Below are 25502 nucleotides of genomic sequence, written 5' to 3' on the forward strand. Positions count from 1 at the left end.
TATATATATATATAATATGAAGTTGGGTTTGGGAAGAGAGTGAGGTGGCCTTGTTTTCAGGTAGGAACTGTTGTTTGATTTTTTGAAATAATTGTATTTATTTGTTTGAGTTTAAACTAATTGTAATAGCTTTAAGCTGCCGTTGGAATTTGCAGCAACAATCATGTTTGATTTGGTCCTCCAGCAAACACTAGATACAAATTGTGCATTATCATCAACAGTTTCTTGTCCGGTAATTGGATCAATGGAACCAAATTTGTGCATGGTAATAGGCATTGGAAGAGCTTTGTGGTAAGCATAAACCTGCATAAAAATAAAAATGCATTAGTAAGGAATTGACTAAACCCTAAACAGGTAAAAATATGAGATTCAAATTTCATCCAATTCACTCTTAAGGATTGGGAGCAATACCATTCAAATTTTGTTAATAAGTGACAAATGATACCATGTATTTATATGGTGTCATTTTAATTTTAAAATTTATAAAAAAATTCTGTGACTAAAATGATATTCTTAACAACTCTGAGATTAAAATGACTCTCGGACTGTTTTCACTTTTCTCTTTCTCAAAACCACTTTTAGTTAGGAAAACTTGATTTGAGTGGTTAGAAGAGAATTGGATGCTCGAGATTGGTGACTGAAAAAAGCACAATCAACGATGGTAATTAGAGAAAATTTGAATCCTTCAGTGCGACGAATTAAGCTATAAGTCCGAAGAGTAGTGAAAAAGTTAAGCAAAACAATGCCAAATGTAGCCGAATGAGTGTAGCATAAAAAACATTGATCCCATACATAATGGCAGATAGGCAGAATTTTGAATCTCAATACACAGTAAACAAAAGGCTCAGCTAAAACTCAGGAATGGCGGACTGTAAGTCCAATATTAATAAACTTACTTCATTTGTCTCTGAACCACATGCTATGTATCCATCTAAAACTGTTAAACCTACAAAATTCTGCAGATGCAGCAACCAAAGATCATATCAATTAATTCAAAATGGATTAAGCACAAGGTGTTAGAAAAGCAAAAATGAAAGGGGCGTTTACATACATACCACCTAATTTCTATGTATTTACATATCTAACAACTAAACTTTACGTTTTAAATCTATACCATCCAAATCTCTCTTATCACATAAAAAATATCACTATTTTTAACTTTTAAAAATGAAATACACCTTTTCATGTATAGACACGATGGCATATATGTATGTAAAAATTGATGTTTAGGTGTTAAGAAATGTAAATACATATGAATTGAGTGGTATGTATGTAAATCTTCCAAAAAATTAAAATGGACTTGTAGAACCTTCTCATTGGTATGACCACTAAAGGTCAGACTGCAAGCATTAGTGGAAAGGCCGCTTGCACTCGATTTGCTCAGATCCCATAACTTGAGGGTGTTATCAGTTGAGGCAGATACAAGGGTTTGTGAGTCCACAAATTTCACGTAACTAACAGCCTTTCCATGTCCAGATAAAGTGCACCAAGGACTTCTTGTATTCCGCAGATCATAACAGTATATCTTATAATCAGCAGAGCCGAAGGTCAATAAATGGGATGAATGAGGGGAGAATTGAACACAGCACACATTCGCCACGTTCTTAATTGTATCAATGCAATGTCTCTGCAGCAAACGGAAATGATATCCAGCAATGGAAAATAAATCAGTTCTTTTAAAATATATATATAAGAAAACAAGGGGCATTTACATACATACCCACCCAATTCCTATTTATTTACATATATAATACATACTTTACTTTGTACATTTATACAACCCAAATCTTTCATATCACATAAAAAATACCACCATTTTAAGTTTTAAAATGTAAAATACACCTTTTCATGCATAGATAAGGTTGCATCTATGTAAAAATTGAGGTATAGGTGTTAGATAACTAAATACATAGAAATTGAGTGGTACGTAGGTAAATCTTCCAAAAAACAAACTATGAACTTAGTAAGATGATTTAATTTACATATAGGCATTTAGATCGATAAGCTACTGAACCCGAAAAGCTAGTGCCAATTATTACAATAAATTTCCCAGCAATTCAATTATGAATAATTATATCCAGACTAGAGAGGTAAGAGCAAGGCAACAATGGCAAGAAAAAAAAAAATCAAGTAGAGGACCAAGAAGTTGACAAACAATAATTGAAAAAGAAAATAAGTTGCTCCAGGAACAAGACAACAAACCGAAGTGCCAGAAAGTGCCAGAAACTTGTAGAATAATTGACAAAAGTAAAGCTTCAGGCACAGCTGCTTTGTTTCATGAACTCGCCTGTAATAGTTATCAGCACATTTTTTAAAGATACTTTGAAGAAAATGCAGCCTACTTGTGACATCCTGAGTGATCAAGTTCTTGCCAAAATCATTTGAGTGCTTGATCGATAATAGCTTGAGTAAAACAAGGTTGAAAACAAGGCCAAATTCATAGCACTGTAATTATCTAAACAAATGGTAATTTCTCATGATTGGATACCTCTGCTCAACACCTTGTAGATTTTGTTAAAATAATAAATCAATCATTGCTTATTTTTATTTTCTCCGATTAATACTGAGTCGGCAACTTCTTGCCAACTGTAAAATATAAAAACAAGTTCACTCCTGATTGTGGATTTTGAAAAAATGGTGATGAGGCTAAGCGCCACTTCAACGGTTAAAAAGTATTCTCGAACTTTTACACTCCATGATAAATGTTTGTTGCTCCTTGGCATTTTGAAAAATTACGAGCACTTTTTCCTGACTTTGAAATGAGGCGTCTTAACTATTTCAACGTAACAAAAGCCTCCTTTAGATCAATATAAAGTTCAATATTTCTTCTTTTATGTCCTTTGAAAAATAATTTACTATTCTTTGATGAACAATATCTATATTTTTCAAATAAAATGTATTAGGTTATAGTAATGTAAGGCATTTCCCGTAATGAATGTTCACAGAGTCAGCATGATAAATTTTAAATTTAATGATACCCAGCGAATGCATCAAGAAAACATGTAATAGAAAAGCTAACTGTAACAAAGGAAAAAGCATCAAATCTTGGATATATAAACTATCTTACGGAAAATCAAGTTCAAATTAGTAAGGCCGATGCACATCATCTATTTGCTGTTCAATTTCTATGCATTACCACACTAGGTTATTGCACTTTTTTTATGAATTTCACATTTAAGAGCCTTAGAAACTCATAACGAATGCCTCAACTAGCATTGCCACAACTAGCCTGATCTTCTACTTAATTGGCCTGATATTTTTATCAACATTTAGTTTGTGATGAACAATATTGATATCGTCACCTAGCATGTTAACTATCCATTAAGCAAAACTTCCACACTTTCCTCTAAATACTACCTAACATGCCCTTGCATTTTTCATTGAAAAAAGAGCTCATCTGAAAGGTTCGAATTTGATCTTCACAGCTAGCACTTGTCTATCATATCAGAAGTTTCGAGTCCAAACCCTCTTTAAAACTCAAGCTTAAAATCTTTTCTTCAATGTTTTTCATACACTTCAAATAACACGCCATTAACTATGGTAAAATTAACTCTCAACGTAACCACTTCACCTCCTGTCAATTTTTTTACAGCAACATGGCTTGTAGAAATGACTACCGTGAAAGTATTTAGAAGTAGTCGACCAAAAGGTGATATTATGAGGCATTGAGCCGTTAACCATAATGAAGTCGGTCGTTGCTATAAATTATCTTTTTTACACTTCATGTTGCCAATAACGTAATCATATTTTTAGCTTCTCTTTTTTTTTTGTTTAAATTTATAAACAAGCCAAGTACTAAATTCATCTTCTAAAAAGTACTTGTGAAAATAGTATTTATCAAACTCCTCATGTCAGTCATAATGTGATTAATTTAATAGTTAGCAATCAAGATAGTCGCCACAACAGAATCATTATAAAGGTTCCCATTTCCTGGTAAAGCTGCTTAAAAAAATGTAATCATTATAAAGGTTCCCATTTCCTGGTCAAGCTGCTTCAAAAAATGTGATAGTGATACCGTTCGGGGCCTTGCAAGAATATTTAAAGGGGAAGTAGTTGTGGAATAGCTAGGGAATGAAAATATGTGAGGTCAATGGTGTTTGGAGGCGGGGATGAGATAAAACCCACTGTTGGACGGCTGTTGGGTTAGTTAAGCAGTTGTGTGGATTGAAAACAGCAGCCAAAAAACGTGAAGGCATGGTGCGGACGTCGCGGGGGATCGACCACCTATTCCTAGGCAAGATACAGACACCACTTGCAAAAGAAAGAGGAAACAACACTCCTAAAAGAGGAAATTGGAAATTAGAATCTCCGCAATACTAAAAAAAGCATAAGTCTCTCAATTCATAAAATAAAAAAACTGAAAAATCCAAGCAGCACAATACATATATCTAAAGGTCTCCAAATATGAAATACCAAATTAAAAACTAGAGATATATGTAAGAACCAAAAAGAAAGGAAGTAAAGGAAGGAAACTTCTTAGAAATAAAGAAAGAAAATGCAACAACAAGGCTTTATCCTACTAAGTGGGGTTGGTTATATGAATCCTTTTCTCCATTGTGTCCTACTGAGTATCATATTTTCATTTAATTTTAATAAATTAAGATCATTATTTAAACAACATGCCCAAGTATTTGTAGGTCTACCTCAGCCTTTCTTAACATAAGTCAAATCTAAAACATTTACACTCCTTACAGAGCTATCAGTCAACGTTTAACATGACCAAACCATCTAAGGTTACTCTAATCTTGTATGTCATTGGAGCTGCTCCACCCCTTGCATGAATATATTTGTTTCACATTTTGTCTCTAAGCGTAAAGCCATCACATTTTGTCTCTAAGCGTAAAGCCACTCATCCTCCCGAGCATTCTCAAAGCCACTCATCCTCCCGAGCATTCTCAATAAAGCCAAGACTTCCGTGATCACAATATTCCCGTGATCCCGCATTCTACGGAATTCCACAATACCGCATATGTGGTAAAGACGTTTCTGCTTCATTCTTCATGAGTAGGAGAGGCATCTTCTTCTTCTCTGGAAAACCTATATACCACAGTTTGATATTATTACCCATGAAACACTTGTAGAGATGTCCAAAGTAGCAGATCACCGCTCTTATCTAACAATCTATTCATGATGAACTGAACTAAAATTTAGTATTCAATTTACTCTATAGGTCTTTCCAGAAATAACTCAGTAACTCCCCAGCTCTATCTGAAATGATGAGATGATGAACCACTCTTAGCGGGGACTGTTTTTGAGTTTGTTATCGGTCTCTCAAATGCATTGCTTTCTTAGGCAACTAATACTAGTCATTTTGGTGCTTCTCTCAAGGCATGCATAAAGATATTCATGTCGCATCTTCAAATACCTTGGACTCCTTCCAAGAAAAGAGTATAATGTGATTCTCATCTTTAGTGAAAGAATGTGTTTTTGTAGCAATCATGATACGTGCAATGATCATATTGCTAAGGACTACCCAGTAGAACTTGACACGCATCCATAGGTATCACGTCACACCACACTTGCTTTTGAAACTTATCTCTGATATAAAGCTCTACGAGACACCTAATATCAAAACTAATCTTACTCTTCTTCTTCAATCAGGTAAGGGAATATGGTTGAGAATGCTTCCAAGTAGTGAAACTCAATTTGTCCACCAGTTGTTTAGGCGACACATTTTTACAATTACCTCCAACTATAATAAGACTACACCCCTTTACACTAAAAATGGTACAAAATATATTATGCCTGAGCCATTGCTGACCACTCTCAGACAAGGTCTAGAAAACTCATCAAACCACAATCTTCTCATTGTCATCTGCATATAGTTAGTGCTCCTCTTTTGGCAACCATTTATTTTCCTCATATGGGTCTTCACCCTCTACCTCCTCCAATGCACCCAAAGCTCAAAGAAATATATCACCCTTTTATTTGGGCAATAAGACATAATGTGTCGAAAATCGTGACATTTGAAACACTTGTTGGTTTTTGACAAACTTGGGAGTGCTAGAGATTTGAACTTTGTCTCTGCTATGAATTAATTATTTCTCTAGGGGTAGGCTGCGATGCTCTATTGTGTGTACTCCTGCTGCTTGATCCTGGGATTGAACTGTGTTTGAAGGGTGGTGTGAATATGATAGTGCAATGCAGCCTTGCAATTAGGGTTTGAACATCTTTTAATGTCCAATATGGCTATAAATGTACCACATTGCCAATAAATGTTTTCAATCCCCTCAGATATCAAACTATGATATTCTCCTCATGCTTCACCAGCTCACAATTCAATATAAGCTCCTCGAACTCAGTTGTATACTCCTCTACGAAGAGAAATTGTTGTTGTAATTAAGGAATCCTCAAGAACAAGTTTTATCTATAATGTGTTACGAGATACTTGCATTGCATCTTCGTTTTTTATCTTATAGATCATGTTGTGATTTTGTTTTTTTTTCTCTCACAAAAGCAGACCTTTCAAAATTTCCCATCACAGAGGTGTGTTGTTTTTTTTAATTTAATGGTGACTAACTTTACCATTATGTCCGATGGAATATCTTTATATTCAAAGCCTCATTCAATTGTTAGGAATCACTCGAAGAATTCAGACACCATTATGTCCGATGGAATATCCTTATATTCAAAGCCTCATTCAATTGTTTGGAATCACTCGAAGAATTCGTCTGAATTCACATGACTATCAAAATCTGACGAGTCAATCTACACTCCAAAATTTTGGCTTCTACTATGCTAAATCATCGAGGGTTTTACATCACTGGAAACTGCCTGGTGGAAGGAGAAAAAAATTTGGGATCGTGGTGCTAGAAATCCTAGGATAGGACAAAGATTAGGCTAGCTCTAATAATAAATGATATCAGAATTAACTCAAATAATCAATAGGAAAGCAAATGTTATTACTTAGAGCAAATATGTGATTACAACCCAAGCACATTTGAAAAAGAAAACGACAACAGACATAACACAAAGATGCCCACAAAGGTGGAGCTCAGTGTGGCGGCGGTGGCCGTTAGGGATTTGGAAAGGTGGCGGTATGGTAGATGAGAGGCTGGACTGTGGGGGAAACAATGGTGGCTTGCTGTCCTGGAGGGCCGAAAGCAAGAAAGAGTGGAAAGAGCGAAAAGAGGAAGAGGACAGCAAGACCAGCGACTACACCTTGTTGTTTGGGTTGCAAAAGCGCATGGCAAGGAACGAGGGTCGATAGCAGCAGTTTGCTGTTTGGGGGTGACGGCAGCAAGCTAGAGGGGTTTTTGGGCGATTGTGAGAGTTGACAGATTGTAGGAATGGCTGGGACAGCAGCATAACGACAATAGCATGTAGTAGGGACGGCTGGGCAGCTGGAATGGACAAGGACAACAACTCCTCGCTGTCCGGAATGGCGGCAGCAAACCGAAACGGGGATGACAGTGGCTAGAAGATAGGAATGCTGCAAGGAAACAACAGCAGGCGGCTGTAGCAATGAAGGGCGGCCATAAGTGATGTGGGGAAGATGAGGAAAGGAATAGGGAAGATAAACACTACCTCAAGAGTGAGATACAGCCGAAGCATCACCCAAACACTCGGATACAACCCTCAATGAAAAAGAAGACGACAACAACAGTCTTGCACAAAACTCATGAAAGAAACTGACTCTCAAACCCTAATACATCATATAGAAAAGACTAAAAATGAATGGGTGATAATATGAAAAAAAAAACGTAAAAAGAAGGAAGCGGGACTTTCGACCCATCTACCGTTTCACTTGATCGCGCGGGAGTCACAGTTTGCGTTCCGCGTCTGAAGCAAGAGCACTCCCACATCAACCACTCCATCAATGTGGATTAACTACAAATTTTTCCTAATCTCCCTCTGAATTTTGTAAGAACAAACTTTTTAACTTTTCCTGCTTTGATAGGTTCCTCTATCAAATTACAAAGTTGTCAACAATCCACCATATCGTCCAAACAATCTTTGTGAAACATGCAATATTTTGGAAGGACTTTTGCATAGGAAACAGCCCTCATGGGAGGTGGTGTAACAATTTTTTTTTAATTTGGATGGCTTCCACTATTTAGCCATCAATATACACAACGGTGTGATGGCATGTTGTAGCGAGTAAATTGCAACTTCTCCCTTCTTCTACCATCATCAAGATTTTCATATTTGATTTGCCACTCCGAATGATGCTGTTGCTAGTGTTGATAATGTTGTTGTGCAAAAGCACAAGTTCTTTTCTATCCTAAAAAACCTCAAGCAACTTTGTTGATCATCGAAAAATCATTGAGCTTTTCTTCTATGAGCAAAATTCTCAGTCGACCTCAAGCCTATACATTTGACTCACAATTGTACTCTTTATTATTAAGATGACTTGGTGACATCCATAAAAGTAAAAAAAAAAAAAATTAGTTGTTACGAATCAATAATGTAGTGAAAAGGACTTCCCTCAAATCTTGAGTAAGTGCATCTTAAGTCAAAATCAACTCCAATCCTCCAACCTAATTATGAAGCTCCAGAGTAACTCGCATGACTTGCCTTACCATGAATCAGGCCTAAAAATTCTTCAAAGATCACCGGGCAGAATATTACCCCTTAAACAAATAAGCAAAAAAATCACCTGAACGGAAACTCTTTAAAAGTTGTAAAAAAAAAACCTGCACTTCAAAAATATGTTCAAACAGAAAATGATAGATTCAAAATAGATGAGATCCGACGGATCACTTTTTCCCATTTAAGAATCAAGCTTTCATGCGATAAATAAAATCATGATTCTTAATGTTCACAAAATTTTATCAGTTTTACAACTTTGAGCCTCTTAACGCATCTCTTCTGGTTCTTAAAATATTTAAGTGAGGACTGCATCTTCAATAATGTTGAATCCCAAATTATTCTTGGATTATATAAGAATCTTACTCGCATTTACAACAAAAAAAAAATGAGAAAATAAGACAAAAGAACATTTATAGATTGGTAAAATATAGAATTTTCCTGGAGTTAGTTTTATTTAAAAGAAACAGTGTAACAAACTTTCCCAACAACCCCAGTGCTATAGAAAAAATTATAAATCGGGTTATAAAAGTACGAAAAACATATAAAAAGACACATTATTAGCTTGCTATAAATTACATATAATGTATAGCTTAATTTCATTAGAATTAAGTACTTTCACTTATAGCCGACTTTTTGAGAACAAGTTACGAATCTTCCTTAATTAAATCACCAGTTTGATGAGCAATTTCAGAACTAGGGTGAAAATGTCTAATACTGGATATACGCTAAAGCATTGACAAACATTCCATTATATTTTGATGAATTCACCATAAATTCGGCAAGTTCACTCTAACTTTAGCTTACTAGGGTGAGCACATATCAGTATATGCAAATTTATGCTAATTTGATGTCAATCTGGTCAAGTTCATGCTGTTGAACTTTCAGGATATTTAGATGTCCAATATATATTGGAAATTTTTAAAATATGAAAAGAATACCTCTTTAATAGTCCAAAGCTTCACAGAACAATCATCACTCCCACTAGCCAAAATAGTTGGATCCAGTGGAGAGAAATCAACAGACCACGCTCTCTTCTCATGCTCCACATACTGCGTAAACCCTTGACCGGTGCTTGCATCCCATAACTGTTTTGCATCAAAGCCAACTGAATTATAATAATTTGCAAAGCATATCTAATAATGAAAAAAAAATGCAAATAATTTGGTAATGCAAATTATAATTGAATGCAAATATAGTTTATCAATGGCTGGCGTTTAAAATTATAATTGAAGCTCATAATTGTAAAAAAGCATGCCAATGTTAATAAAGCACCTGCGAAAATAATTTGGTAATGCAAACATAAAAAAAGATTCCTGCCTTACAAAAAAAACAAAATAATAATAACAATAGAAACATGCAGAAATAGTTGAAACTTCCATACGACTAAACGTCCACCACTCGAGTGAGTTTGCTGCTGGATTCATAAATACTACTAACAGGAAGATCAACAAGAAATGCTCTTTTCTTTGAGGACAAACGAGTGACAAGGGTGAAGAAAGAATATTCAAACGTTTTAACTGATCTTCTAATGGTATATAATAGAGAATCAATAGCCTAATTTTCTGATGGTTAAAAATACATGTATGAAGGGGTATAATGATAATATTATGTTTTAGTAGCTAGCGCTGCTGCTTATTCAGGAATTTTAGGGGATTCAGTTCTTGCCATAAGCTTTGGATTCAATAATTAAGGCTCTATCTGGCCTTCTTGCCCTTCATTTCTCTGTGCTGCAAGTCATAGCGCTGTGCCAATGAATAAAGTAAATGACTGTAAAATCATATAAAAATTGTTGCCTAAAAGGTTGTAAGAGTTGTGATTATATGGGAAAAAAGCCACAACATAGAAGTTGATAAAAATATTAAAATTAAAATTAAATTTTAAATTACTTAAAAAAGAAATAAAAAAATGAAGTAGAAAGAAAAGCTAACATTCATAGAAGCATTTTCCTAAGAAACTATCTGAAGTATCGTTCCAGGAAACTTGATTTTCAACTCTCAAGCTATTGAGGGAAGGAAGATCTATGCATCATATTTAATAGTTGGGGCCTCTTCTTTTTAATAAGGGAACCAAATACAACATCCTAAATGAATATATATAATCCATTAACTAAAAGTAGAGAAAACTTTCTTTATGTTTCTAGCTCATAATATTTAATACATATATTTACCAAGGTAGTAAACCCACTAAAATTTTTAAAGCTATGTAATAAGCTGGAGCTAATTGATAGCACTACATCTTGAATAATATGACATTCAACCTCAATATATTTAGTCCTTTCTTGGAATACGATATTTTAACAATATAAATAATAGCATTAATGTCATAATTTAGAAACATAGGTTGTATGGTTGAAAGTCAACTCACCTTAAGAAAAGTTCCCTTAAGAAGGTCTTAACCCAACATTATGTCGCATGTAGAGTGTCATAACTCTGTAAATACATCATTAAGAACACCACATCTTAAATGAAGTGCCACTCAAGCTTAATGATGTATTCATTTCATTTCTTTCATGGAACGCATAATTATTGACACTGTAGATGATAGCATGATTGCCACAATTTAAAATCATGGATTATGCGGTTGAAATATCAAATTCCTCCAGGAGCATCTTGACCCACTTAATTTCACATGTACTTGTTCTTTGAACTTAATATCGCCGCTATTATTTGTTCTTTATTTTTCCACATGACCAAATTACCTCCAATAAAAATGTGGTACACATATTTGAAATTTTCACCACCCATTAAATCAACATAATTAGTATGAACAGAGCCTCTCACATTTAAAGGTTCATTTTCAGAGTACAGTTATCCTTTGTCCTATGACTTCTCGATATACCTAAGGATATACACATTGCTTCCAAATAGTTTCACAAAGGAGTTTAAGTGTTGACTCACAACTTCTATAACATAGAGCATATTTGGTTAAGTGATAAGCAAGATCTATCAATAAACCAATCAACCTACGATAGAAAGATACATCCTAAAAAAAATTGCTCTTTATTAGAAACTTTCAAAGTATTGAATTGAGTGTTGGTAGATTTGCACCGTCATCTCTTAGAATAAAAAAAAAAAAAGCTCATGAGACTAAGGTACATATGTGAAAGAAAAACTATGCAAAAATGTCAATTGATTTTTTTTCCCTCAAATCACATCCAGTTTTATTTTTGCAAATATTGTTAGCTTCGATGAAATAAAAAGAGCCATTGAAAAGTATAGGAAATAGCACATTCAAATATAATTTTATTCGGAATAATTTTATAATATTTTTTAAATGTTAAAGACCCCTATTTTATAAAATAAAACCTAATAAAATTCCCCATACATTAAAAAGAAAAGAGGAGAGCCAGACAATAAATTCAGTAAAAACCAAACCACATCTTGTGACTCCATGACTCTATAAAAGTCATAATACGTGCACAGTAACTCAAAAGAGAAATGTAGAAAAGGAAGCACTAAATCAATTCTCCTATTTATATAAGGAGAAAACTACTGTAAAAAATCTTCAAAACCCCTCACTTGATCAAGTAAACATTGAAAAGTATAAGAACCAACATATTCAATAAATTTATTCATAATAATTTCAATGACTTATTTTCATGTTAAAGACCCCTAATTTACAAAATAAAACCTCCTAACATGTCTCATACATTCAAAAAACCAAAAGAGAGCCGGATGCTAATTTCATTAAAAACCAAACCACAACTTGTGACTCCATAAAAGACATAATAGTTGAACAAATCTCCACAAAATTAAATCGAAATCAAGTTTTTCCTGATTGCAACAAAAGGAAACCACACAAGAAGTTCCACAAATTTATTGAAATAGAAGGTAATTGAAGGTGGAGAACAGGTTGAAGTAGCCTTACATGCCATGTAATCGTCCCAAAACAAAAATGATTGGTGAAAATAAATAATTTCATAGTCTAGTAGAATGCTTGTCAGATGGTAAAATTTGCCAAAAATGTAAAACAAGGTGCGAAATAAACAAGTAACAAGCCATATAAGTAGTCAGAACGATAGACAAAAACTCAAGTAAATTGGTGAATAAAAGTAAAGGAAAGAAATATATCTATCAGTTAACTAACCTCCAAATAATAATCAACATCATCACTATTAATAGCCTTTTTATATTATACCTTATCCCAACTATATATAAAGTTAGCTTTACAAATTATCTTACATGATTTATTCATGCTGAATACAAAATATGGAAAATCTAATAAGCATTTTAACAATCAATGCGAAACTGCAAAAATAGCCGCCCACCCTGATCCATCACTGAGAATCTGTGGGCCTTAAGGAACAAAAGTACCTCCCAAAATTTCAAGAAAATAATTGTATACAAATTGCAAACAAGCCTACTTTATTTTAGATGCAATCAGTAGTTTCCAAATATTAAAATTATTGATTATAAATCAAGAATTATGTCGTATAAATCATCCAAATATACATAAAATTCAAATCATTTCTACTCTCTTCATGCTATTAGATTTCTAAAAAAAAATCCGGTGTTTATTTGCAGTTTTTCATTAGTTCAAAATCCTCTATCCCCTGTTTTCCCCCCCCCCCCCCCCCAACTGGCACAGGTCTCCTTGCACCACTTGCCCCCTCCCTAAACTCTGCCTCCCCTCACCTACAATTGACACAGCAAGTCACCTACTCCATTGAAAGAAAAACATTTTTTTTTTCTTTAAAAAACATCTATATCTAAACTTGTTAACCAATCAAATGATTCTAATATAAAACTATCATGCATGAGTATTAAAATCTTCAATATTCATTTACATTGAACGAAAGAAATATTTGGACCGAGATTATAAAATCTTAAAGAAAAAGTTGGGCCATCTTATTTGCACCATGACTGGTGAAAAAAATCTAGATTTTGACATGAAATGTAGAAAATTCATCAATTGAGTCCTGAATATATGAAATTCAATGATATCAGAAGTTAGTGGAACCCACATGTTCTTGATCACAGCTAAAATATTTGTGAATGTCGCAAAGCTGTGAAAGGTGCACGAAGTATTGAACATGAAAGAGTATGCATTCAAATACTTTAAAAAACACCACCTTCCAACTTGAATAAATTTTCTACCGTTATAAGTGAAGAAGAGAGATGATGCGCATATCTAGGAAAATGAATTGCTGGCAAATTCTAATGTTAAATCGCCAAATGGCAGTACAAAACCAGAGCTGAGGACTATGATAGCAAAGAAAAATGGAAAACTTAAAAAAAAAAAAAAAGGATAGAGAATCCAAATAGCAAATACAACCAGCAGAATAATAGCGGTTGAAAAATAAAAAAATGGATGCATCATAATGAAAAGGGAAGCAAGAAAATTGTTTTCATTATTCACTCAAAATTTAAGGAAATGGTGATCGAATACCTAAAACTATAATTAAAATAACACACACACACACACACACACATATATATATATATATATATACATATACATATAAATATACATATACATACACATACATACATATATAATGAAGCGCTTATTTTCAATGCTATTTATGTGAAAAGGACTTTGCCGCTCCTGAGCAAAATATTGAGCTCAAAGGCTTTTAAGTGATGTAAGAGTTCAATAAACTTAATAATAAAAGGCACTATGCATGCACTTTGAACAACTTCTAATAACAATACTACTAGAGACTTCATACGAAGTAAACATCTCTAGTTGGAGCATTTACATACTATTGTATGCTAGAAAATTCACGAGACACCAAAATTTTTACCTAGAAAATCCCTAGAAAAAGAAAAAAAGATGGGGCCTTGCCCAGTTAAAATAATTCATTATATAATCAAGAATGCTTAATTAGGGAATATGAGATTATAAGTTGATATTGAAATCATATCAACTTGAAAATAACCCAACAAATATGACTATATAAGGATAGTTGAGCCTATAATTATTGTAACCTGCCTACAATTATGGCGACGAGCCTATAATAACCATAGTTGGCTATAGAAATTTTAGTTGCAAGAGACTATAATAGCCGTAGTTAGCTATAGAAGTTGTAGTTCTAGGAGGCTGAAATATCCATAGTAAAGCTACCAATATCGTAGTTGGTGGTGGTCGACAATGACCCCAATGGTCGACGGTGATTTTTTTTTTCCGATGATGACACTTGGTTGTCAAAAGCGAACTCCGATGGTTGAACTTGATCTCGATTGATAGATGACAACTGCCAGGACTTTAAAAGTTAAGTTTTAGCATTCAACTCACTATTATCATCTCCCCTTTCAAGTGAAAAATGGGGGCCTATTTATAGTTTTTGATATGAGCATTGTGGTAAATTTGGCAAACCTCCCAGCAAACTCCATCTAACCATCTGCGTTAATTTTCATGATCACTGGTTATTTTTTCAAATTTTAAATGGCTTAATGACATCAAAATTAAATGGTCTTGGGCTTGTGGGAAATTTTCATTGAGATGCTCAATTTGACAATAAAATTATTAAAATTGGAGCTTAAATGACCTTGAATTTGGAATGTTTCTTGCTCAAAATGCCTCAAAAATCATGTCTAATGATAAAAATTTGTTGATGACTTATGGTATACATACCACCCAATTTCTATGTATTGACATACCTAACACCTAAACTTTACTTTTTTATATTTATACCACACAAAAATATCACATAAAAAATACAACAATTTTAACATTTACAAAGTGAAATACATCTTTTCATGCATACGGTGGCATATATGTAAAAATTGAAACTTAGGTGTTAGATATGTAAATGCATTGGAATTATGCGGCATGTATGTAAATATTCCTTTCTAGTTTCATGGCTAAATTCATGATTATTTGGGATTAAACCTCTATTTATCAACTGCATCAAAAGCAATCATGACATGAAAGCGAAAAATGACAAGCGAGCAGATAGCATACAGACCTGTACAACACCGTCATAATCGGTTGATGCCAAGTAGTTCTTAATGTAATTATTCCAACTGACACAGCTGAGCTTTGACCGGTTGGACATTTCAATCAATGGATAGTGAACATCAACAGTCTCATTTGAAAGAGCCCCAAATTCAAATATCTTAATTTTCTTCGAAACCCCAGCAGTAGCGAAGTAGTCTTCATCACGGTCAAAGCTCAATGAACAGATAACATTTGCAGAATTAAGGATATCTACGTTTCTTAAACAGCCACGAACTTCAAATCTGCTGTATCGCGCATATTTGCATAAGCCTTCGAAAAAGGCACCAAGGAGGTCTGTTGACTCCTCCTTTATAACAGCATCATCCTCAAACTGATGGAAATTCTCACGAAATTTAAGGACGCCTATGTCAGATCGTGTTGTAGCATTAGTTTCAGAAAGCTTAATATTGCATCTCATGGAGAAGTATGCATGTTTGAGCTGATCAATATTCTTCATCAATCCTTCTTCATTTCCACTTGATACAGACCATGAAGGAGTTTTTCCAATCTGAATTGACGCTTCATGGGGATCCCTATCTGAGTTATGACAAGAGCTAGCCAGGACACCATTGGCATTAGAAATCAACTCAACTCTCGATACATATCGTTTCTCAACCTCCTCAATGTCTTTTTCTAGGCATTCAATATCCGCCGCCAACTTTGCAGCCTGTTTTTCATTTTGGTCCTTCAAAGATGAAAGAAACTGTAATAAAAGATCTGCTTCTGCATCTTCTTCATCAATAGATGCTGATGATCTATCAATAGCTGAAACATTGTTGCATTCAAATATTAAATTGCTTGACAAGATTTCCCTGAATGAACAAAATCATCAGGTTCTATGAGCAACAGAGCAAACATGATGGAGAACGTTATTACATCAAATAATTACAGAAAATATATTATTAATCTAGATTCTGACAAAGCTTTAGTCCTAACGCAAAAAATAATAACTTGCCCTAAAGGTAAAGGCATGCATGTACATGTTACGGGCATGTGCAAAAAACACACAGCCACACAGGTAGATGTATATATGGTGAAGGAAAGGTGAACAATAATGCTTGAAACGTGAAGCTAGAAGCCACCTACTCTACCAGCCAAGCGTAGTGGTTAAAACAAGGTCTAAACGGAAATGTTATTAAAAAAAATATTTAAAACAGTTTAAAGATTCAAGGAAAAATATGGTCTATTATTAGTGAAAAAAAATAATAAGTGAAGATGATTTTAGAAAACAAGGAAGGAATAAGGAGAGAAAAAGAGGGAATACCTAATTGATAATCTTATAAAGCATAAAATGAAACTTCTGAGATTTCTTTTAGTATTTCAACAAATAACACAGCAAAAGGGGTTTAACTAGCTTAGTTTAGCCAAAAAAATAATTGAGTATAGAAGTTGTCTTCCTTCTGTAGTGGTACTTGACATCTGAGCCTTCAGCAAATATAACATGGCATGGTTAAGAAAATAAATCAAGTCAGTGCAGTGCACATAAAAAAGCTGATAAGAGGTTTAAAAAAAAAAAAAACAACAACAACAACAACAATTTGATGTTGAATCAAGAGAACGCACATTACAGATGAGGAAAACTGAAGTGGATAAAAACTGCATAATTTGAGAGTGCACACAAAATGGCTTAAGACTTGGAAGTAGATTTCAAATGGAATAGTTATAAAATCAATGCAATCGATACTAAACTTATTTGTGGCAAGCAGCTGCTTCTCAGGTTTGATGTAGCTGGACTGACGAAAAAATTTATCACTTAACTTAGAGCATAATACTTTATAAGAGTCATATAAAAAATTAGTTAACTAAAATCATGAGACTAATGAAGTACATGACCAGCTTAATGGTTCCATCTCTTAGAGGATTCAATAACAGTGGTTAGGCTGCCTCCAAAGTGTTGATTAAAAGTTCGAGTGAGAAAATATTTCTTTAAAAATCGAGGATAACATCGACACCTTGCAAACCCCACATTTATTGGCAAAAGTTCATGCGCTGGTGCACCCCTGGTCCAAGCAGCCCCTCAAGAAAAATAATTTGAGAAAAATAAACAAGAATGATGGTGAAGATATGTTGGTTGGGTGAACCAAAACCAAACTTAAAAGTAACACGTGAATATGGGCAGAGAATTTAAAATTTTAATGGGGGACGCAACTTAATAATTTCAAAATTTGTCTCAATCTTTTTTATGCATACTTGGGAATAATATTATCAATTTTTTTGTTATAAATAAAATTGATAAAAATATGTTGACAAAAAAAAACATAAAAAAAAATATTATTTGATATAGTTGTGTTTACCAATACTATAATTATTTTATTATATAATATAACAAGAAATTTTTTTAATATTTTTTAAACTAAATATACTTAAAGACTTATGAATTTATTTAAATTCATATGCTACAGATACTTTTTTTTATAATACTATTAAATAATTATATTTTAAAAGGTATAAAAAAAAAACTTAATTCTTTTATTAAAATTGTAATGCACTAAATAAAGGCAAGTTAAAAGCTAGAATAAATTAAACTAAAAATAAAATTTACTTAAAGTAAAATGTAATTTAAAATTAATGTAAAATTGAATTTCTTCTTTATATTATCAACTACAAATATTTTAAAAATAATTTAAAAACCAAAAAAAAATGTTTTCATTTAAAGTTTTGAATGAGCTTGTTAAAACTCGGTATTGACTTAAGACCAAATATAAATTATCACTAAAAATATAATTTAGTTTAAATAAAATAACATTAAAATCTAAAATAGTTTTTATATTATTAACTTAAAAAGAATTAAATTTGCTCAAATTTTTCCAAAAAAATATAGATTTTTATTTAAAACAAACATATCCTGGGAGAAGCAAAACTAAAGTATATTAAAAAAAAGATAAAAAAACGTTCTTTGTTTGTTTATTGTAAATACATAGGTGTTCAATATATAAATATATAGGAATCGGGTGGTATGAATGTAAATGCTCATGTTGTTTAACGTGAAGCAGCTTGCATGCAGTTTATGTACCCTTTAGTCCCACATCGAAATATTGCCGATTATTTATGTTCTTTAAATTGAAAAACATAGCTAAGAAATAGTTGAGCCTCACGTCTTCTAAGTTTAAAAGGGTGCTTTATAGATTTTCATTATTAAGAAATAATTTTTAATAAGTTATATTAAAGTCCAATAAGTTAAGCTTCAAGAAAGCTCGGGCTCGAGCTGCCTTACTGGTTTAGCTTTATTGCATGAGACTGACATGTTAATTTTAATTTATTGGGCTGGACAGCGAGGCAAGCCCCCCAGAGTGACCCCATCATACCTCTGCCCATGCACCAAGGAAATGGTTCCACGAATCTTAGAACATCATCCAATGAAGCAATGACCTACCAAAATCATCCAAATCAACTGGTTTTGGTGCATTTCGGGTTTAATTCTTTGGCTTTTGGAGTTTAAAGAGACGCAAGGATGACAAAAACAAATAAACAAGTCTATGATAAATACATCAAGCATATCCTCTCTTGCTCGAGAAATATAGTTGGCTTGTAGATATGAGAGAGAAAAGCAAGCATGATATTACATTATGACACTTCATAAAACTCTCAACTTCAACCTAAGGTGGAGGTAATGATTGAATCATTGACATTTCGAAACTAAGCAAAACGATAAACAGTCCTTGCCACCTCATGAAATATCAACCAACATTAAAGAAAACAAAAAAAAAATGTACATTTGATTTGACAAAAAAAAATGTACATTTGATTTGGAAAAAAATGTTAGCTAGTAGCAACAAGTGAATTGAGCTTACAGGTTTTATGAGATAGTACAATCAACATAAAGAAAAATTCTAAATATACATTGCCATAATTTAAGGAAAAAAAAGGACAGCAAAGGAAGATAGAAAATGGTTCCCAATTATTATTTAAATTTAAACAATCTGAACATTAATCTGCTAAAACACATGAAATTCAATTTGTTCTCATAATTTTTCTTAAGACAAAAGAAACCTAGAAAAGTAGTGTCGCTTATCTGGTCATCTGCTAATTGTTCAACATAAAAGAAGGCTAAATTTACCTCATAACTATGAAAAGATGAAAAGCCATCAACATGGTAGGCATAAGAAATAAAGAATGAATTATAAACAAATTTTCTCCCAATTGAACAACTGTCAGCATTGCATACCAAACAAAATTAATTAGTTCCCAACATAGTTTAAGGACTTGCCTTGACTTTGGCCGAGAGGCATGATCAGGATGAAGCAACCAAAGACAGAAACCAGCCTCCTTGGGATATTCAGATAAAAAGTTTGGCGGAAGAATCCGGTGTCGGAGATTAGACATTGCAGCAACATGCACTTCTTCTATCTCAAAAGAGCAGAATAGCTGACAAAGTAGGAAGTATAATCAACAGCTGATGGGGCCCGCATCTTTCTGGTGCACTATATTCTAAATAAGCAAATATGCCTCCTTCCTTAAAACAATGAAAGAAGGCAAAAGTGGACAAAACAAAGAACCATACAATAACACTTCTCAGAAATCATGCAAAAGAAGTATATTGAGATTTAAATTTGCTTCAAGAAAGTCACATTAGCTTAGATTGTACATATGATTGAACTAGGATAGACAACATAATACAGTTCAGGCACACTAATAGAATTCTGAACTATGAGATGACCTTAGCCATTGCCTCGCTCAAACTTGGCTTGGTTACCATTAATTGAGCTGAAGCCAAGCTTGAACTTCTCTAAAGATTTCAAAGTCCAGTTCAATCTTTTTTGGTTTCTTTTATCAAGCTTGAATTAGATTCGACTTTCAAGCAAAACTGAAAATGTATGAGAGAAACAATTATATACAGATATCCTTACGTATTGAAAAAGGGTTTTAAAAGAATGCTAACAAGATGAATATAATTTGAGCTGCTAAACGAGCTATATATAATTTGAAAACTTATCAAACCAGCTTTTTGCACAAGTAATGAGAATTTTAATGAACTATGTAATGACCTGAGATATTCATTGCCACGCACAAACTCAGTTTAGTTACCGTTAATTGACCTTAAGCCAATTTTGAACTTATCTAAGGATTTCAAAATCATTTTGAATTTTGTTTGCTTCCTTTATCAATCTTAAGCCTCATTTAAAATAGAGTATGAATAAGATGGACTATCTTTATTCAGACATGCTTAGCAGTAACGGGTACTCATTCCTTTCAAGTTTAAATACTATGTTCCTCTAACCGTCTAAAGTCTAAAATCATATGTAAAGGCACAAATGAACTGATTCAGAGCTACATATAACCAGTTTGGCAAGGGAGACGTTACACTTATGCAGCTTTTAATATGCCCATTGTCAAGCACAGATAAACAGACAAGCTTATACAACCTACAAGAATGTTAAGACTAATATATCTTAAGCTACCAACCAATGAAAATAAACATCTTTTCAAACTTATATCAAACCAGCTTTTGAGAGAGTAATAAGCATATTAAACAAAGAAACCAATTTTCAAACTTGGTAGTTTTAAATTTCAGAACCTCAATAAATGCTTGTTCATTCAATAACAAAACGGCTAAGACCATGCTTTAAAACATTTTCAAGTATTAAAACGATTCGGTAACGCCTACGAGCAATTTTAAGAAAAATGCGAGGTTTGTGTTTCCATTGAAGTGAAAATGTGTTGTGTAATGAAAGTTGCACACCATGAGCTTTCAACAGTTCTGAATTGTAAAGCTCATAACAGAACAAGCACCAGTAAAATAAAAGGTTTGAAAAGGGAACTATAGTTAGCGTGGCTAGATTTGAAACAATCATCATGTTTAATACGATATTTCCTTCCCCGATAAGAAATTTGATGTAGCTAAGAGGCCAAGGATTAGGACTTGGTCCAACTCTAGGTTGAAACCAATTAATTTATGTTATTTAATCGTATCTCTTTAATTGGATTTGTATTCGAATTTTAAATTTATTTCTTTTTTATACTTTGCTTGAATTATCCATTTGGATAATCATAGGTCTGAATTTGAGTTAATTATGATTTTAGACAATCTAGATATGATAGTTACTTTTGAAATAAAATTTATTCCTATTTTCTTGGGTTAAGTACATAAATCTTATTTTTTAACGAAATGAAAAATTGCAATGCAATTCAATCTCTTCATTTCTCTCCTCTCCTCAAAATTCATTATTATCACCCTTCTTGTAAGCAATTGGCATAAGTTTGATATCAGAGTACAAATCATTGGTTCAAATCTCTAATGGTGCAATTGGCATCAAAGGAGGGAGGGGGAAAATGATAAACTTCTATCAAGTGCTATATTTAAGAAAAGTAACTATTTTTCTAATGAACATTGTTAAAAAAATGCATATGAATTTAGACAAAAACTAAGTGCTAATCTAGAAGACTTGACTCGCCTATGCTTTGAGCAAGTGTGCACAGGAAAACTAACAGCAGGCATGGCATTAGAAAACATCATTGTCATTCCAAATAAGCCCCAAGTTATACATAAAAATATTCAAGAAAATCCGATTAAAGAAAATTATAGAAACTATACAGCCCAAGCAACTATGGTACAGTTATCAAATAAAGAAAGGGGCATTTACATAACATACCATCAAATTCTTATATATAGACACATCTAACAACTAAACTCTACCTTTTACATTTATACCCCCCAAATCTTTCATATCCCATAAAAAATACCACTATTATAGCTTTTAAGAAGTGAATCATGCATAAGTAAGGTCACAAGTATGTAAAAATTGAAGTTTAAGAGTTAGATATGTCAATATATAGGAATTAAGTGGCGTGCACGTAAATCTTCCATAAGGAAACTTCCCATGCCCTAATTGCCCAACTATTGGTTCACACGTATAATAGTTGCAGATGTCCACTAAAAAAGACTACCAAATAACTTCAACAGCAAATGAATCATCAAGTATTTTCTTTCTTACCTCAAAGAACAAAACGCCAAGACTGTAGATATTTGAAGATAAAAGGCAAGCATCTATATCCAGCTTCTCAGGGCTGGCATACCATATGTTTTCCAAATTCAAGATACCAGATAGAGGTCCTTGAAAACTAGAACTGCCGGTATTTTGACTTCCAGGTATTTTAGAACTCTGTTCTGAATCAACCAATTGAATTTGCTTGCTGAATCCTTCATCAAAGCTTGCTGTTCTGATATTACTATTATAAACATCCTCAGCTAAACTTCTGTCCTTTCCACGTGATCTTTGATTCTTTGGGGATACATTTCCGCGCAAGTCTTGGCCACAATCTAGTTTCAGTTGTTTATGTGATAAAAAAGCCTGAAACCTTTTATCATTATCCCTGGATCTTTTCCTTTTCAGATTTGTCTCCGCTGTGATATCTTGATGACTTTTTGAACCCATCCGATTCCCTGCCTGAACTTGAGTGTTTACTGAGCCAATGTATTTAACAGCACCTGATGAAAGCACCACAAAATATGCCGGTTTTAAATGCTGCAAAGCATAACCTTGAGAATGAAAACCATCGACAATTTCCAATATCTGCTTAAACATCAGAAGCCTCTCCAATTTGTTAGACCTGTGATGTTTTTTTGCAAGCAAATCCCTCAAACTAATTCCATCAAGTTGGACATTTGAATCAGCATGCTCAACACCCTCACCAGGTAAGACCATTTCATCAGCTTTTTCAATAGATTTGTGCAGTGATTCAGAAGTTTTCAACTTTTGATCATCAATCCCCACGTCATCTTGGATTTGGGCAACAATTCCAGTATCAGTGTCCATAGCTTGCTGGCTATATGTAACAACTTTACCCTTCAAGGTGCTGTTCATAAGAAACTGTCGAAATCCTGATACACTTAAGACTTTTGTACTATTAACAGTAGAATGGCGTACAAGGACACTCCTTGAAAGATCCTTGCTATCACCTTCAAAATTATTAGGGGCGTTAACATGATTTAAGCTTAACTGAGTGAACTGAAGATTCCCTTTCACCAAAGATTGAGGTAAAAAAGATCCAACAACTTTTCCTCTATCATCTCCTCTCAACAATTCCTTGGGAATTGAATCTGTTCTATATTCACCAGCTAGTCTTGTCAAATTGTGCCACATCCCTTTTCTAATAGAACAGTCTTCCGCACGGCCAGGGCAACCACTATACAGCGTGTTTGGAGAATCAACATTCCTCAATGTTAACTCTTCCATAATTGCTCCAGGAAAGCCGGTCGGATAAAAGGTGGCAGGACGTTCTGAAGCAGCATGTCGCCCTAAATCATTCTGTGAATCTTTACCTGCTAAATTCTCTAGTAACATTGCAGGTGATTGATCGTTCTCTTTCCTTTTATGGTGAGGAGTCTCCGCTGAGTTTACCATAGGCTCATTAACTTCAGCGCTCCCTTCCATATCACCGAACAATGAGAATTTCCACTCACAGATCAGCTAAAGAAATAAAGCGGCTCATCATTGTTGAATGAGCTCCAAAATTTTCCCATCCAAACCCTTGCTCAAATCAAACTAAAATCAAACTCGCATACGTATATCAATCAAAGGTCCCATTTGGATCAATTGAAGTCTCTTACTAAACAACTTCGGAACAATCTGTAACAAAACAAAAATATAAAACAATAAAAAAACTAAAAGTCTACTCTAACCATTCAATCCAAAACAAGAGATATATACATCTATGAGCAGATTAAACCAGGTAGACAAACAAACCCTAGAATTCCACCATAATTCGAAACATTTCAATTGGAAACTCCGCCGCAGACAACAGATCACAATTTGAAAATAACAACAACAAAACAGATAAAAAACCGAAAGAAATGCTCACCGAAAACAGAATTGCAGGCTTTTAATCCCAGCAATCGAAACCGTGAGCAGAGCTTCAACTAAAACCCCAACTTTCCTAAATTGGAAATTTCCAATTCTCCTCTCCGCGCTTCAGAAGACGATAGTCCGTCCAATCAATCCGAACTCGTGGATAGCCTCCCGCATTCCACCGCAGTTAATGAAGTCTTTTAAGACCCATGGACGATAAATATCTGACTCTCGTGGTTCTCCCATACGGCGCCGCGCATGCGGAACTTCGGTGGTTTCTCGAATCTGCCGCTTATTTCCTTGTAACGGTCATCTGGCCGTTCGTTACTGGGCGGCCCGATTTGGTTCTAGGATTTTCAGCGGCCGATAGGCCGCTCCGCTTGCAGTGTGCTGTGCGCGAATCGGTATACATAATGGATGGATGGCACGTAGGGCTTATCAAGCTTGCATATAAAAATCAAAATTTCTATAAATATGAGATGGTAATTTTTTGGTGGAATAAACATAATTTTTCATAAGAAAAAAAAATAAAAAAATTACTTATCCACAATTATAGATTTTTAAAATTTTTTTTTAAGAATATTATTTATTTTATTTAAAGTCAATATGTATACATTCAAATATAATTCACATCCCTTTAACTAAATAATTAAATAAATTCAAAAAATATGAATAATTTAATTATGAAGTTTTGTTTAAAGCAACTTTCTTTTAAAGGGTAAGGGTATATGCGGTCCAAAACTACAAAACTTTACTATTCTTGCGAATAACTTCTAGAGACTCTCAACAATTATTGCTTCAACAAACTAAAACCTTCACAAATTTCAGCATTCATTATAACTCAATGGAGATTCAACGTCTTTTCAAACGAAATCTAAAGAATCTTTTTTTTAGGAGTTATGATAGGAAAAAACTTCTTCCCGTAAGAAGTTATGATGAATAAATTATTTCCTTAGATTAAGGAGATATTTCTTTTCCTATTTTATATTTATTTCATTTGATTATGAATTATTTGTTTTCTTATTTTATGTTCTTTTCTATATCTTCTAATAATTAATATGAATTGATTATTGAAGATATTGGGCGATATATTTTTTCTTTCATATCATTTACTTTTTATTATTTTTTCTATTATAAGATTCTTGTTAGAGTTATTTATTCCCTTATTCATATTAATGAAATAATCAAGTATTCTATTTTATTCTGTGTTATTCTGAAATTTAATATGGTATCAAAGTTTAG

The 25502-nt window shown here is 33.5% G+C and overlaps 1 protein-coding gene across 1 annotated transcript; it reads right to left on the reverse strand.

The window, feature by feature from the left end:
• Positions 1-6: 6 nt before the first annotated feature.
• LOC110021427 (protein SUPPRESSOR OF PHYA-105 1-like) lies at positions 7-24459 on the reverse strand. Its single transcript, XM_020719914.1, has 8 exons — positions 24274-24459; positions 22407-24041; positions 19682-19839; positions 15443-16286; positions 9471-9617; positions 1310-1627; positions 897-956; positions 7-303 (listed from the first exon to the last, which is right to left on the reverse strand). The coding sequence occupies exons 2-8, from the start codon at positions 23844-23846 to the stop codon at positions 112-114; spliced, it is 3159 nt and encodes a 1052-aa protein (XP_020575573.1). The 5' UTR covers positions 23847-24041; positions 24274-24459; the 3' UTR covers positions 7-111.
• Positions 24460-25502: the final 1043 nt, after the last annotated feature.

This window comes from Phalaenopsis equestris, unplaced genomic scaffold (assembly GCF_001263595.1).
Source record: "Phalaenopsis equestris unplaced genomic scaffold, ASM126359v1 Scaffold000002, whole genome shotgun sequence".
Taxonomy (NCBI): Eukaryota; Viridiplantae; Streptophyta; class Magnoliopsida; order Asparagales; family Orchidaceae; genus Phalaenopsis; species Phalaenopsis equestris.